This window comes from Parasteatoda tepidariorum, chromosome 5 (assembly GCF_982258835.1).
Source record: "Parasteatoda tepidariorum strain Cologne lab strain chromosome 5, Ptep-v5.0, whole genome shotgun sequence".
Lineage (NCBI taxonomy): Eukaryota > Metazoa > Arthropoda > Arachnida > Araneae > Theridiidae > Parasteatoda > Parasteatoda tepidariorum.
In genome coordinates this window covers 112,885,970-112,900,913 of record NC_141759.1, presented here as the reverse complement: position 1 = coordinate 112,900,913, position 14,944 = coordinate 112,885,970, and the positions used below count along the sequence as shown (strand labels likewise).

The 14,944-nt window shown below is 29.6% G+C and overlaps 1 protein-coding gene across 20 annotated transcripts in view; it reads right to left on the bottom strand.

The window, feature by feature from the left end:
• Positions 1 to 14,656, bottom strand: part of LOC107449585 (uncharacterized) — a 76,112-nt gene extending 61,456 nt beyond the window's left edge. For 10 of the 20 annotated variants that reach the window (XM_071185424.2, XM_071185431.2, XM_071185436.2 and 7 more), the window contains exon 1: positions 14,348 to 14,656. In XM_071185424.2, the coding sequence (XP_071041525.2) occupies positions 14,348 to 14,477 (130 nt within the window). In that variant the 5' untranslated portion in view covers positions 14,478 to 14,656. The remainder of the gene's footprint in view (positions 1 to 14,347) is intronic. The other 10 variants (XM_016065142.4, XM_071185425.2, XM_071185423.2 and 7 more) reach the window with 1 other exon arrangement.
• Between the last annotated feature and the right edge of the window lie 288 nt (positions 14,657 to 14,944).

Genomic DNA, 14,944 nt, shown 5'->3' with positions numbered 1-14,944 from the left:
GACTGGGAAATTTATGGGTGGCCACTTTTTGCATTAGAAGGACATTAATAATTTTGCTTCAAAATTGTAAAAAAAATCATTATTATTATTACAAGTAATCATGTATAATTTCATTTTATTTATTTCATTTTATTGCATTAATGTATAATTTCATTTTAAATTTTATAACATAAAATAATATTATAAATTATTAACCAGTAAATCAGATATATATATATTCAAATTATTAACCAAATTAGAAAAGTCTTAACCAAAGGCAAATTTTAATAATATTTTGTGATTAGTTTTTTCCATGGAAAATTTAATTAAATTAACTGTTAAGTGAATTATTTTTCAAAATGCAGACATACTGTAAAAAACTTATAATTCAAATGCCAGATTCGAAATTGGCAAGTCGTAATACACTGCTCAAAATTATTAGGGGAGCACATGGCTCCCCTAATTTTTTTGGAGCAGTGTATAATGCTACCAAAATACATTAAATATACACTGCTCAAATAAATTAGAGGAGCACATGGCTCCCCTAATTTTTTTGAGCAGTGTAGTATAGTATTCAATTGTACTTCAAAAACTATGTGAAAATGAAAAAAAGTTGAATAACTAATAACTGAAGAAAAGATCACGGACACCCACACGTGACTTATGACCTCATCGCCAGCTGATCATGTATAAATAAGATGGAGTGTTACAGCAAGGCCTCCTACAAAAGAGGGCCTTAGCAGGGCTGCATAGCTTTTATGCATAATTAGTTTATGTTCTACAAGGTATTATGCCTCTCTGTGTTAAGCAAGTATATAGTGAAACAGAGCTCATTCTAGGCAGAAAAAAGGGCAGGGTGCAAAAGTTTAAAAAAAAAGGCATTATTATTCTAAAAAGGCAATAATTTCACGTTCTATTAAAAACACGAATTCTTTACACGTTCTATTAAAAAACATTGTCATTTAGAAAAGGAATTTTTTTTTTCTTACTTAACTAAAAGTAGCAAAGCAATCATTAATTACTTATTTTCATTAATAAATTAACATCCTATGGAGTTAATGAGCTAATTAGCTTAGTAATTTATTTAAAATGCATGCATATATTAATAAAATGATAAATGTTTTTAAGTGTACGTAGTCATGATTAAATAATTAAAATGATTCATAATAATTATGATTTAATGATAGAAGTAACTGCAAACTTTTAAAGACAAGGGCAACAATGGGTTGTGATGGCCAATTTTCCTTTCCCATATAAATCTACGTATTGACAGCAATGACAAACTAAATAAAAAGAGTTAAAAATAACAGTTTAAGAAATCCATTGTTGAGTTTGGGGAAAAAGTAAAGAAGGGTTGAGGAAAGAAAGGGCAAAAAGGGTATGGAGTCTATTACATCAGGGCACTAATTTACTTCAGGGGCAACAGGGTGAATTCTTTTAACTAAAAGCGCAGCAGGGAAAGAATCGGGAAATATTATAAAATATAGTAAAAGAATCTGCGTAAAAATATAAAATGTGTCACTTAAGAGAATTAATATTCGACGGGCTTGGCTTACTAGAAATAAAATGGAAAGAACAGTTGCTAACGTAAACAAATGTTAGCAACCGATTAGGATCGAGATACCCCACACTACATAACTTGCAGATATCCCACTAAATACCTGCTTCTTTTAATGCATGTAGATTCAATATAAGTTCAATATAATTTTCAATATAAATAATGCAAGGCTATGAATTGCATGTAATTTTCTGTTAAAGATCTGCTAAACAGGCAATATTAAACAAATGTATCTTAAAATTAATAAAATGCAACTAATAAAAAACACAAAATACGCTTATGTATTTATTATTTACCCACTGAAAAAAAATCGCTATTTTCTAGAGTATTACAATTAATAAAAAAATTATGAATTTTGGTTTGCTTAGTAAATGAATTTTTAACCTCTTAGCAAATAATTAAACAAATATGAAAAAGTAATAAATTCTTGCTTAATTAGTTTTGCTTTATAAAATTATGTTATTATATGTTTTACTGTATTTTATTTGATAAAAAAGATATAATTAACATTATAAAATCTCCTTAATGTACTATCGCAATTTTGTGTGTGTGTGTTTTTCTATAAGAAAATAAGTACGGAAAAAACTGAGCTAGTTGAAGATGAAATTCAAAACACACCAACTCAATCGTCATTAGGAACGCCTTTTGTTGAGTAATATGAGAAATCAGCCATCAGCAGAAAATGACTAAAAACACCTGCTCTTAAACCAAAGAAAAGAAAAAGCTAACAAGGGACAAGTACATCACGAATTCGGTAGATTCCAATATTCCTGTAAACACTCAACATGAAAATGAAAGGGAAAAAATAGAATATCACACGAAATGCGAGATATTAAAACAACGATATAATATGATTATTAAAGATTAGTACTTAACGATTAGGGATTTTTTTTATTTTTTATTAAAGAAGCAAAGAAATTTTATAAATAAGAAATCTTAAAATTATTATCTGCCACGCCGTGATATTACATTTTTACATTGATAAATATTTTTATTAAAAAAGTGAAATTTCCCTAAACACACCATAAAACTGTATTCAATAACTATCGTCCTCAAATGTTATCGTTCTCAATACTGATCATAATAACTATCCTTGTCGATTATACTCACGGTATTTACGCGGCATTTTCACAGTTTATAATGATCACACGTTCAATTCTATTACAAGAATACTTCTTTTTTAAAATATCAATTGCGATTGATATTTAAAGTATCAATTTTTTTTATGATACATAGTTAAAGTCATCACCAAAAAGCCACTATCAAAAAAAAAAAAATCACCACGGTAAAAAATAGCTTTATCTTCAACTCAACAAAGCTCCACCTCCTCTAATGGTAAATCACTTTGTTTTTTAACCTTAAAAGTTCAGAAGAGCACAAAAAGAAAGAATCGATAAATACAATTTTTAGCAAAGCTTTCCCCCCCCCCTTCTCTTAAAGTACGTATTTTACAGGTTTTTCAACAAAATGTGCTTGTATTAACTAGCTGAAATTATGATGTAATTAACTTTCAAATAATTTTAGGAAGTAAAATGCAACAATCAATGGCGCTTACATACAGTCGGACCTCTATTTAACGAAGTCGCTAAATCCCGATAATAAGTTCGTTATATAGAAAATTACCTTTTGAAATACTTGAACACAAAACAAGCTTTAGATTCATAAACACTAGACATAATTAAAATAGTAATTAATACACCTTTATCTACATACATCTTCAACTAAAAAAAAAAAAGCTAAATTTTTGCATAAAACTATAGCTTCATTTATTATAAAAGTAATTTTAAACCATTACCACATGCGTAAGTTCATTGCTACTGATAAAATCTGTTAATTTTGTCTGAATTTTTTAGTTTGAAATGAAAACAAAAAGGGATTTTACAGCTTTATCTAAAACGTGGCTTCGAAAATAAATTCAAGGTCATATCCCCCATAAAATGCTTTAACAAGTTTGAAATGCTCTGAAATATTTTGGGAAATAGAGAAAGCGGATCTCAGAGAAAAGTTCGTTAAATAGAAAATTCACTTCGCTATTTGAAAGTTATTTTAGGAAGAAATTTACAAACTGTTTTTGGTTTCTCGAAAAAAGCAAATTAGAGGAAATCGCAAAATGGAAGTTCGTTAAATAAAAATCAGACTGTATTTTTTTTCTCAGAGTTGCAAAAACGATTCAGTGGGAAGTAATTTTAAAATTACATATTTGATCACAATATTTATCCTTTTTTTTTAATTTTTAGTTAGGTTTGTATTGTATTTCACTAACATTTGCATAGCTTTTAAGACAAAATTCTTAATTTAATCACTAAACAGAAATAGCTTTTTTTTTTTTTAAAGTTCAACTTAAAATTAATTGTATTTTCTTTTTATAAAGGAGTATATACTCAGTTATATAATAAAATTCGTACATTTATAAATCGGTTTTAAATTGAGGACAATTCTCGGATTTTAAAATCTTACGTGTAAAAATATCGAGATTTTTAAACCATGTCGATATTTTTATATATATATATATATATATATATATATATATATATATATATGTGTGTGTGTGTGTGTGTGTGTGGAAAAACAAATAGATAACTGCCGAAAAAGCGATCAAAAATTAATGTGGATTCACTATGCAATCGTCGAGCACTGAGCGCGTAAAACAAGTCATTTCTAAAACACTATATTCTCTAGCTATAATATCGTATTAAAAATTTCGAAATTGAAAATAAATAAAAAACTTGCGGGAATAGCTGAAAAAAGACGAATAAAAAAAACATTTAAGATTATTAATTCAATAAACAATTTCTTCCCCAAACAAAACTTAAACAGCAAAATGGGAAAATCGCCCATCTGTTTTCGGAAGTTAAAAATCTGATAAAAATGTCGAGACAAGAAAAAGGTGCGCTTTCACAATTCGTAAATCATTATCTCACAAAATTCGGTGCACCGAAGAGTTTAAATGCGTTATCAAGTTAAGGTTATTTGAAACACAATCCAAGATAAATCGTAAAAACTACAATTTTCAAGCAGTACAATTTTACACAGATACATAAATTTAAAAACAGAGAAAACATAGAAAATAGAAAAGATTAATGAAAAGAGAAAAAAAAAGTTTTTGAAACAAAATATTTAAAAAAAAATCTATATCAAAAAGCCGGAAAACCAAAAAAATAAAAAGATATAATTATAAATAAAGATAAAAGATATCAGCTCACACAATTATATCCGGAAAAAGGAGTGCTTTTGTTGTTGTTGTTAATTTACGTCGCACTAGAGCTGCACAATGGTCTATTGGCGACGGTCTGGGAAACATCCCGGAGGATGATCCGAAGACGTGCCATCACAATTTTGATCCTCTGCGGAGGGGATGGCACCCCTGATTCGGTAGCCCGACGTCCTGCGCGCGAAGTCGAGCACTTTACGGTAGAACAGTTTAACGAGGACCCATACCGCACACCCTCGGTCCCTACGCAGACTGATCCAAGTGGTCACCCACCCGCACACTGACCGCAGCCAGTGATGCTTGACTGCGGTTATCTGCTGGGAACAGTGTCTTAACGATCAGTCCACTGCGGGACGAGAAAAAAAAAAGTGCTATCTAATATTGTATCAATATAGCCAAAGCAAAATATATCAACACAATAGTGTGAGGAGTTTAAATGGCAAAATAAGAAATTTGAGAGATCGTTCGAATTAGCTCACACTTTGTATTTTCCCATTTTAAATTGTACTCATTAAAATTACGTAGAAAACTGTATATGCCTTACAGTTCAAAAGTATTTGGGCTATTATTAAATAAAATAATAAATATTCACTCAAAGTTTTATTCTGCATGTAATTAATTATTTCAGGATAAGCTAATTTTATAATTGTACGCAAAAAATTTTCAATTTTCTAAAAAGTTTTAGAGATACGGTGAAATACAAAAAAAAAAATAATTAACAAAAAGTGGTCAAACATTTGACCGCTCTCTAGATCTGTCTTATTTGGGACCATAGTTCCTAGATTGCAGCTACCCCCCATAATTTGGGGGTCATAAATCCCAATCCATTGTAAAAAAAAGGTGTTCATTCAAAGAAAGTGAGTTTTTACGTCTGATATCGTAACTTTAAGTATAGTCTGCACTGCACTTATTAACACTAAACATACCATAACCGGTCAAATGACTGTTTAAGAACTTTTCCATCGAAAATGTTCTTATCATCTTATCGTTTTTGCACATTTGACTTCATGACTTTTTCTAACAATTATATACAAATAACAATCTATTACTTGGTTTTTTCGTATTTTGTTTCTTTCGAATAATACTTACCGTATACCTATTTCTACCACAACCAGTCATTTGACCGGGAGAACTATTTATTGCTTTATAAGGTTATCGGATCAGAAATGTCATGCGTTTTCAACGTATTGCATTATAAAAGTTGCACATTTCTGCTAAGACTGTTGCGTAGTGAGTTCAATCAGAAATCAAATTTCAAGAAAGAACCTAACATTTTAGATTGACATTTTTGCGTCAGAAAAAGTGACAAAAACTAAACATTTTGGTAAGTAGCTTATATTTTATTTTGATAGCTTTACTTCATCTCTAACTGTTTTAGATTTTAGCCAAAAAAATGTCGAAACAATCAAGACAGCACAAGTTCTTAGAAGAAATAATATTAATTAGAAGAATAATTATAAAAATTATATATTCTTATAATTATAAGAATTACAGAAATAATAATTAGAAGAAATATGTTTGCGGAAAATGTGTAACGGAAAAACTCTGCATAGTAAAAAATGCTTAGAGCAATGAATTAAAAACTCTTGTTCTTTGTGTTTGCAATACATAAAAATTGGCAATATACAATTTTGTTTAATTATAATAATAAACCCGATCACTAGATCGTGCTATTCAGGATTCAAAAGCCGCATGAAGCTCGCTATTTTCAAAAACTATGAGCATTAGATTTTTTTTAAAAAAAACCGTTTGAATTAAAGACAGGTAGAAAAACAAAACAGGTTTGATACAAGAGAAGTCAATACTTTCTCTCTCTCAAGGCACTTGATGAGAAAGACCTTGAAAAGGAAGACTGTGCCAAAGAACAAATAAAAGTATGTCGACCTCATAGAGCAGCTGGGGGAAGAAAAAAAACGGATTTGCTTTCTCGCAACTAAGGTTCGCGGAGGTTTTTACTTCATTTTAAAATCCCAGCGCATCTTTTGTAATAACTTAAATTTACTTCGAAAATAAGAAAAGCATTTAAAAAATATATTTGTTAACCTTTGAAAGCATAAACATAGTAAGTTCGTAGTGTGGCCGGTGTTTACTGAAAAAGATACAGGAAAATGCAGGAATCTAATCATTTTATTGAAGTTAGGGCCAGAGACCTACAAATGAGAACATTACATGTTGGTGGATAGAGAAGAGCACATTTGACCTTGGAAAGAGGGTTTTTATATCTTTCTGGACAATATATTTAAATATTAATAAGTCCTAGCAAAGTAGGACTGATCAATTTCCCAACCTACTAAAGACAGATCACATTTTCTGAGATAATTAGATCAATATTATTACTTTCTTTGTGGGAAAGGTTCTTTGTGGGATTACATAATATATATACATATTCATAGCTTCCAATTCTACTGGATTTTCCAGTAGACTACTGGATTTCGCAAGTGGTCTCCTGGTTTTTGTACATTTTAGAAAATTCCCTAAAAGTGAGTAAGGTTCCCAAAAAAATCTCAATAAAAATCCCTAAAATTCCCTATAAGAAAAATATTTAGTACATTATGGAACAATTATCATGAAATTTATATTATTTCGTAAAATCTACTGGAATTTTTAGTATCCACGTTGGCAGCTATGTACATTTAACAGAGAAGAACGATGGGTCTGGTAATAGAACCAGCTATTATTGTATTGGGAAAATGAGATGGCACAAATGAATCCTTCGCAGAACGTTACAGAGTTCTTGCAGAAATTAATTTACTTTTCTTTTCTACAGAAATTTGCACGTAATATTTGAATCACGCATTTAGATAATCACTTTTTGAAGCGCTTAATTTACGCCGATAGTATCGTAAATGATGCGATGTTTCGATTGTATTTTCGGTAGTTATTGATAATGATTTTCACGTGGATTTTAAATATCCAGATATATTTCAAACAATATGTATAGTTCGAATCGTGCATATTTGAGTACTTACTTTTTAAGGCAATAATTCTATCGAATTTTAGGCTGTTGTTGCCATTGATTTCTCCATAGTTTCTAAATACGTTATTTCTTATGCGATATTGTTTATTACAACAACCTAATCTTGAAACTAAGTCCGGAGGAGTTTGATTCGCGTAATATCGTCCTCGATCTTTTTTTTCTTTCTATAATACAATTACTACTACGTGCGTGCGCGGATATCATGATTTTTAATTATTTTTTACGGTGATGATTATTTACAAAATGCAAAGGAAATAATGTATACGTTCCACCCCCCCCCCACCACCAACAAAATGTGAGAATATCACCCATAATATTAGAATAAAAAATTACTACATGTTCAATTAAAAAAAATTAGAATATTTTTTGGAAACATAGCGCTTTTGTTATTTTAAATTAGTAGCACATACATTTGTTATGATTAAAACCATTACTCAGAAAGATATTAGTGCAAGAGAGTTTGTCGCAGATTGCTTGACTACGCATGAAATAGAATATAGAATCTTTAGTGAAAACATTCTATTCAACCACATATTTCGAAATAGTAAAATAATCTTTAGTTTATAATCTCGTCTTGATAATAATGATAATTCTGAAAAATAAGACAAAGTTAATAAAATTACAAAAGCACAATATCGATCGATTAATTTTAATACCTGCATGATTGAATAAACATGCAAAAAAAAAAAAAATAATAATTGCGAAAATAGAACTGAATTTAATAGTTTTACCAATAAAATTCATTAGCTATTAAATGTCTTGTTTATATCAAATAAATTTCTAATTATCAAAAAATATTAATACATTCTTTAATTATAATTTTAATGAGAAACATATCTACATGTAGTACTCTGGTTTGATATAATTAAAGATTTCAGATCCGTTCTTAGACTTATTGTAGAAGATTTGGATCAAATTATATGTGATATAAATAAACTAATTAACACACACACATCATATATATATATAAGTTCGAAATGAAGAATAAAACTAAGAAAAATTATAGACATATGAAAAAAGGGGGGTGGGAAATAATAAGTAAAAAAATAACAAACAACATTTTATTTAAAAAAAAAATGCTTATTAAAAAACCGGAAAAAAAGCCGGAAAAAAAAGATATAATCTTTTCTTCAGCCCACACGATTATATCCGCAAAACAGAGTGCTTTCTGATATTGTATCAATAAAGCCAAAGCAAAATATATTAATACAATAGTGTGAGGAGCACTCAAAATTTTTTTTATAAAATAACTACAAATAAAATAGATCATAAAAAGTTATTGTTTTAACTTATTGTACACTTATTGTTTTTCTTAACTTTCTCAGTATTTTCTTGTATTTATTTAATTATATATATATATATATATATATATATATATATATATATATATATATATATATATATATATATAAAAGAACGCAGGACCGGATTAACCTATAGGCACACTAGGCACGTGCCTAGGGCCTCAACGAAATCTTGTATTATGCTGTCGAATTCCAAACTACGCAAAATGTCGTATTCAATAGACGTAAGTGCAAGCGATGCCAAACGTGCGAGCGATGCAATGTTAATTTCCTTCACTTAGTTATCATAGTAGTATCATGAAAACTATGAAGCTATTTGTAGTATAAATATTTCTTGTAATTAATCTCACTATCAATTTCATTGTTTTCTTTGCTGGTTTGTTGTTATATTGTTGACGTGAAGTGTTTACATAGTTATCGATCGAACTAATCATAATCATAATGTTATTATCGATATCAACTGCAATATCGGCAGTATGTCGGTATTGCAGATAAAGTTCGATAAACAAATTTGTAAATTAAAATCCATATTAATAAAAATGTAAAAAAAAAATATGCCAGAAAATTTTAGCATATATTTTGAAAAGAGGGGAGGAGTGGGGGAAGGAGGGGAGGGCCCAAAAACGGCTATGCCTAGGGCCTACGAAAGGTATAATCCGGCTCTGTAAGAACGAGATGAGCAACGCATATAGACAAATAAGGTATCAGGTGATCGCTGACATCTCTGCCACGCAATGGCCAGTGACATCGTAAAGTAGTGGTGCTCTGATCGCATTTGTGCAGATGTACCTCATTTGTTTGTCGAAGTTTGTAGGTTAGCCCAATCCTTGGTTGCTTTTTTTGTTTTGTCTTGTTTATCATCGTTAATGTGGCCAGAAGTCATCATCTAGACGATGCCACAAGATGTCTGACACTTGGAAGACTCAAGGAGGTACAATCGCAGACTACCTGTTATAAGGATCGCGTCGTATCGAGGAATGTGGTGGCCGAGCTATGAAAACAGTTCATAGAGTGAAGAACAAGGGTTCACCAACCAGGTCAAGGCAGCAAAAAAGGGAAACAACGCCTACTCAAGACCGTTATTTAAGACTTCTAGCCAGAAGAGATAGGTCCACAGTAGCATAAAATATAAAAGCGAGAGTAGTATTAGTTAAAGGCGATCATAAACACTATTTTACTTTATTTATAACCATCGTTGAACAGCCGAACCAATTTTGCCTTGTAATTATGAATCCAATCCAGAAGACAATGAACTAACCCACACTTGCTTTAGATGGAGAGGAAAACCACCCATGGTTAGCCTCAAGGACTCTCTAGGGGACTCGCAAGGGGACTCTAATACGTCAGTCTTTACGAATTCATGAAGGTATTGAGTTTGAACAAAAATGACTAAGATTTTATTTATTCAGGGATCAGTGTGTAAAAATTCATTGAATTTAACCATTTTAATTAAATATTCTGAGTTTTTAGGTTATGTTACAGTTTTTTAATATGAAGCACTGTTAATACAATCTTATTGATAAATGCAAAATAACATGACTTTTGACAACCTAGCAGAAAGCTCTATAATTGTAAAAATCATTTATGCCCCACCATTGCATTTTATTAAAAAAAACTAGCTGAATACCCGTTCTTCGTATGAGGTGAAAATAAAAACATCAATTAATCAGTTCCGAACAACGCTCTCAAATCATGCACAAAACTTTCAGAGAAATGCTAACAAAAATAACTAACTCACAACAATGTCAATGTTTTTTTTATTTATTCATTATTATTTACCACCCTTCTCAGTTACTTTACATTATTAGATTAACCAAAATGCATTTTTAGTAAAAGCTAACTGTATTTAGCACCATCTGGCATAATGTTGTTGCCCAAGGTCCCTCATGATATTTAAGATTTGCCACAGTCAAGCTACTCATACAAAAACATATATATATAATAAATCCAGGGGTCTGTCCAGACATTTTGTGAAAGATCCGGTTTTCGTGAAATTGTGAAAACTGGGTCTGGTTATTGCAAAAAACTTTCAGGGAGTTTTTAAATTGTAAATCGATACAAGATTACACTCAGCAAAGTAAAATTATAATAAAAAAATTACGCTTTCAAAAAATAAACAGCAATTGCTGCTTCTAAATGAGAGATGCAACATACAAATATTTGGTATTTAGCCTATACTGCTGAACGTAGAATATTCATTTGGGAGGAACAATGGAATAATCGTCTGCCGAAGACAAAACTTAATTCCTTTACATCCATCTTTCTTCTTTTTTGCCCTGGGAAGGGTTTATTGGATTAACATAACAATAACGAAGATAAACAAATTTGTGAAGGGTCCGTTTTTATGAAAAGATATTTTGTGAAGGGTGCATTAACGGACCCAAATTTCATCTGAACAGACCTCAGAAATCTATCATAAAAGTACACAGTCTTGTTGCAGCTGTAATACATTATAACAGTATAAGAGTATATTTGGTATCTATAAAAACTTCACCTATTATCATAATGCCAATAGTGCCCATTACCAAAATTAAGCATCATTGGTGTCAATAATAGTATGTCGACGGTACAGTCAGGTTTTTACTATACCCCTAAATCTCATATTCGGTATTACATTACGGTATCCTGTATTTTAAATAAATATTTCTCTTTAGCTCCGAGTATATTTTAATGTCATTTATTATCAAAATTAAGCATCATTAACATCAATAATAGTTTGCTGATTTTTTTAAGCTCTTAAACGAACTGAGTAACACTTCTCCATTAATTTGGCCATTTAGTACATGGCTTATTATCGTACTTAAGTTAGTAATTTGCCGAAGTAATTATCCTTGACTTAAAAATTTTTCTCTTCTTTTCTTTTGCTTATTCTTCAGTGAATTATTTCCATTTCCCCAATAATTTTGTCTTTTAGTACAAAACTTTTGATTTTATTTCAATTACAGACTATTTAAAATTATTTAGTTTTGTAAAATCAAGATTTAAAAGCATAGCTATAAATAAAATAAACACATGGTTTCAGATAACTTTAAAAATATTAATAAATATACATAGTCTGCTTATGCTAGCCTGATCATGCTGATCTTTCAGATAACCTGACATAACGAATAAAAAATAAGTATTGCAGAACACACAATAAACAACTTATTTGATCAGAGCTATAAGATAACAAACACCACTGGTGTTATCTTAAAAATATGATACAATGGCTTCCGCTAAGCCAATGAGAAAATTCCATTTCTTAAATGTTTCAGAGTCTGATCAAAATCTGATCAAAAATATAGTTTCGTAAAAAGTTTGCAATTGCACTCATTAAGTTTCAAGTTAAATTTCGCATTCTATAAGTCTACCCAGTATACAGACACACACACTAATATGAAACAATTAAAAGTTAAATAACTAAAATATGAATTTTTTAAATGTTTTATATATTCTGCTATATATTCCGCTAAGCCAATGAGAAAATTCCATTTCTGAAATGTTTCAGAGTTTAAAAATCTGATCAAAAATATAGTTTCGTAAAAAGTTTGCAATTGCACTCATTCAGTTTCAAGTTAAATTTTGCATTCTATAAGTCTACCCAGTATACAGACACACACACTAATATGAAACAATTAAAAGTTAAATAACTAAAATATGAATTTTTTAAATGTTTTATATATTATATATATATTTTTTTTTTTGACAATTCTATATAAAATCAGGGGTGATTGTGAGCCCAAATAGAAAATCATGAAAACTTCCTGAGTAAAATCATTAATGAAGCATTTCAAAAAAATTATGTCTTTATAAATTTTAACCATTAATATTTTCAAAACATTAAATTCTGAATAAATTAAATTTAAATGAATAATTACGTATAAGTTTACTTTCATCTCTAATCACATTTAGTATTCTACAAAAAAAAATATTTACAAATGAAAGGGATTCCAAGTATAAATTCTTGTTCTAATACTTTTAAATGTAATATCCAAAACTTTTTATTCATAAACGTGATCAATGATTTCTTAAAACTTTTGGACCTTGGATTTCCAGTTCACGGTTAGCGAAAATTCCGGACTTTTTCCGAAGCAATCCTCTATGCAGAATAAAATATTTTGAAACATTTTTAAAATATAAATTATGAATGGAGTAAAAAAAACTGGTATTTATTTTATGGGTGTTTTTTCACAGTCATCAACTCACGTTTCCTTCACATTCATAATTATTAATTTTTTCTTTATGTAACTTATAACTGTTTACATTTGTTAAAAAATCCTTTTGAATTCAAGTTTGGTCAAAAAAAAACTTTAAAATTCATTCTTATAAGACAAATCAAGTATCTAAATCTTTATAAGTCTTAGATCAATAAAGCTCAATCTTCCTCATTTGCAGGATTTAAAATTTATCAAATACATAAAATGAAGCATCTTTGTGACATAATAATCAATTACTGCTTTATCCTTTGATAGTTATTACAAACCTAAAATCAATTATATTCTTGCTTGAATTATTTTGATATCACTCTCTTTGTTTTGACAATTACTGTCAAAAACCCAAATTTTGGTGTAGAAATTATTAAATAACTCTAAATAAACATGTGTAAAATTGAAATTTATCCAACCTTACAACTTAGTTTCTACGTTTTTATAGACAATTTCAAAACTTCTGCAAACTCTTAAAAAAGACTCAAAAAATAAAATATTTCATACGCTAGAAACGTCACTACTTTTTAACACACGTGAATAATAATTTTATCCAAACACTCAATGAAAAAATAAAAACCCACATCATCTTCATAAGCTGGCTACTTTTCACTAAAACTACGCGACATTTCGATAGAATAATATAAACACAAATGACTAAAATGTCATCAATTGTATACACACAATTGTTAGTAAACAAAAATTGCAATTTTCACATTTATTGATAAAAAGATAGAGCGCTATGACTAATTTAGCTTACATTCAATTTCATATTTAGCAATTTTAAATGAAAGTTTAAAAAGTATGAAATTAAATAGGTCAAAAAAATGAGTATTATAAAGGGACTGGAAGGGGGGCGGTGCATTAAATTACGCAGAATTACTTCAGCGGAACTTCCCTCTATTTCCGGAATAAAATATCCGATGCACTGCAGTCAAAAATAAATAATCAACTATAACAAAAACATGCATTTTTGTGTTGAATGTACAAGGTCAAAGTTACATTATTTAACATGTAAAATGTCTGTTGTGTTAGAGAACTATCACTTTGTCACTTAGTTTTATAAGTACTTAGTATTAACCTTAATTAAGAATAATGTTGCACTTAATTTTAACTATAATTCGAAGTACTTACAGTCTAAATGCTTCTTTTTTGGTCCTATAACTTCTTCAGTAGTAGCCTTACAGACTATCCTGGCGAGCCCTTGACCAGCAAGAGCATGCCTTGCAGCAGTTAATCTGTCATTTAAAGTTTGTCCCGACATTTTGGGAAAGTGATTATGTACAGAAGAACAATTGAGGGGTGTTTGAACCCCGCTTAATCATAAACCAAACGCCCCACGACTAACAACCTTCAATCAAAACCGGCACCAATACACATCGAATTCCGCAGAAATCAAACTAATGGCAATTACAAGATGGCGGAAAAGAGCCAGTCAGCTCTAGGGTTAATGTTTCCGATTCGGTAAAAGTCGCCAATGAAAATGCCAAATTTAGTTTCGGTTTTGTATTCGAAATAAACAATAAAAAGTTGTTTTTTTTTTCTTCTTTTTTTTTAGCCCAAGAAAGATGAATTTTCTATTAAAAAAGATTTACAAAGATTATTATTGAATCAAATGAAAACTTTCTGGAAAAATTTGAAAAAAATTTAAAACAATTTTTTCTGTCTTGAAGTAAAAATAAAAATCTTTTTTTTTTAAGTTCTTTATATTTTTGTAATGAAAATTAACTA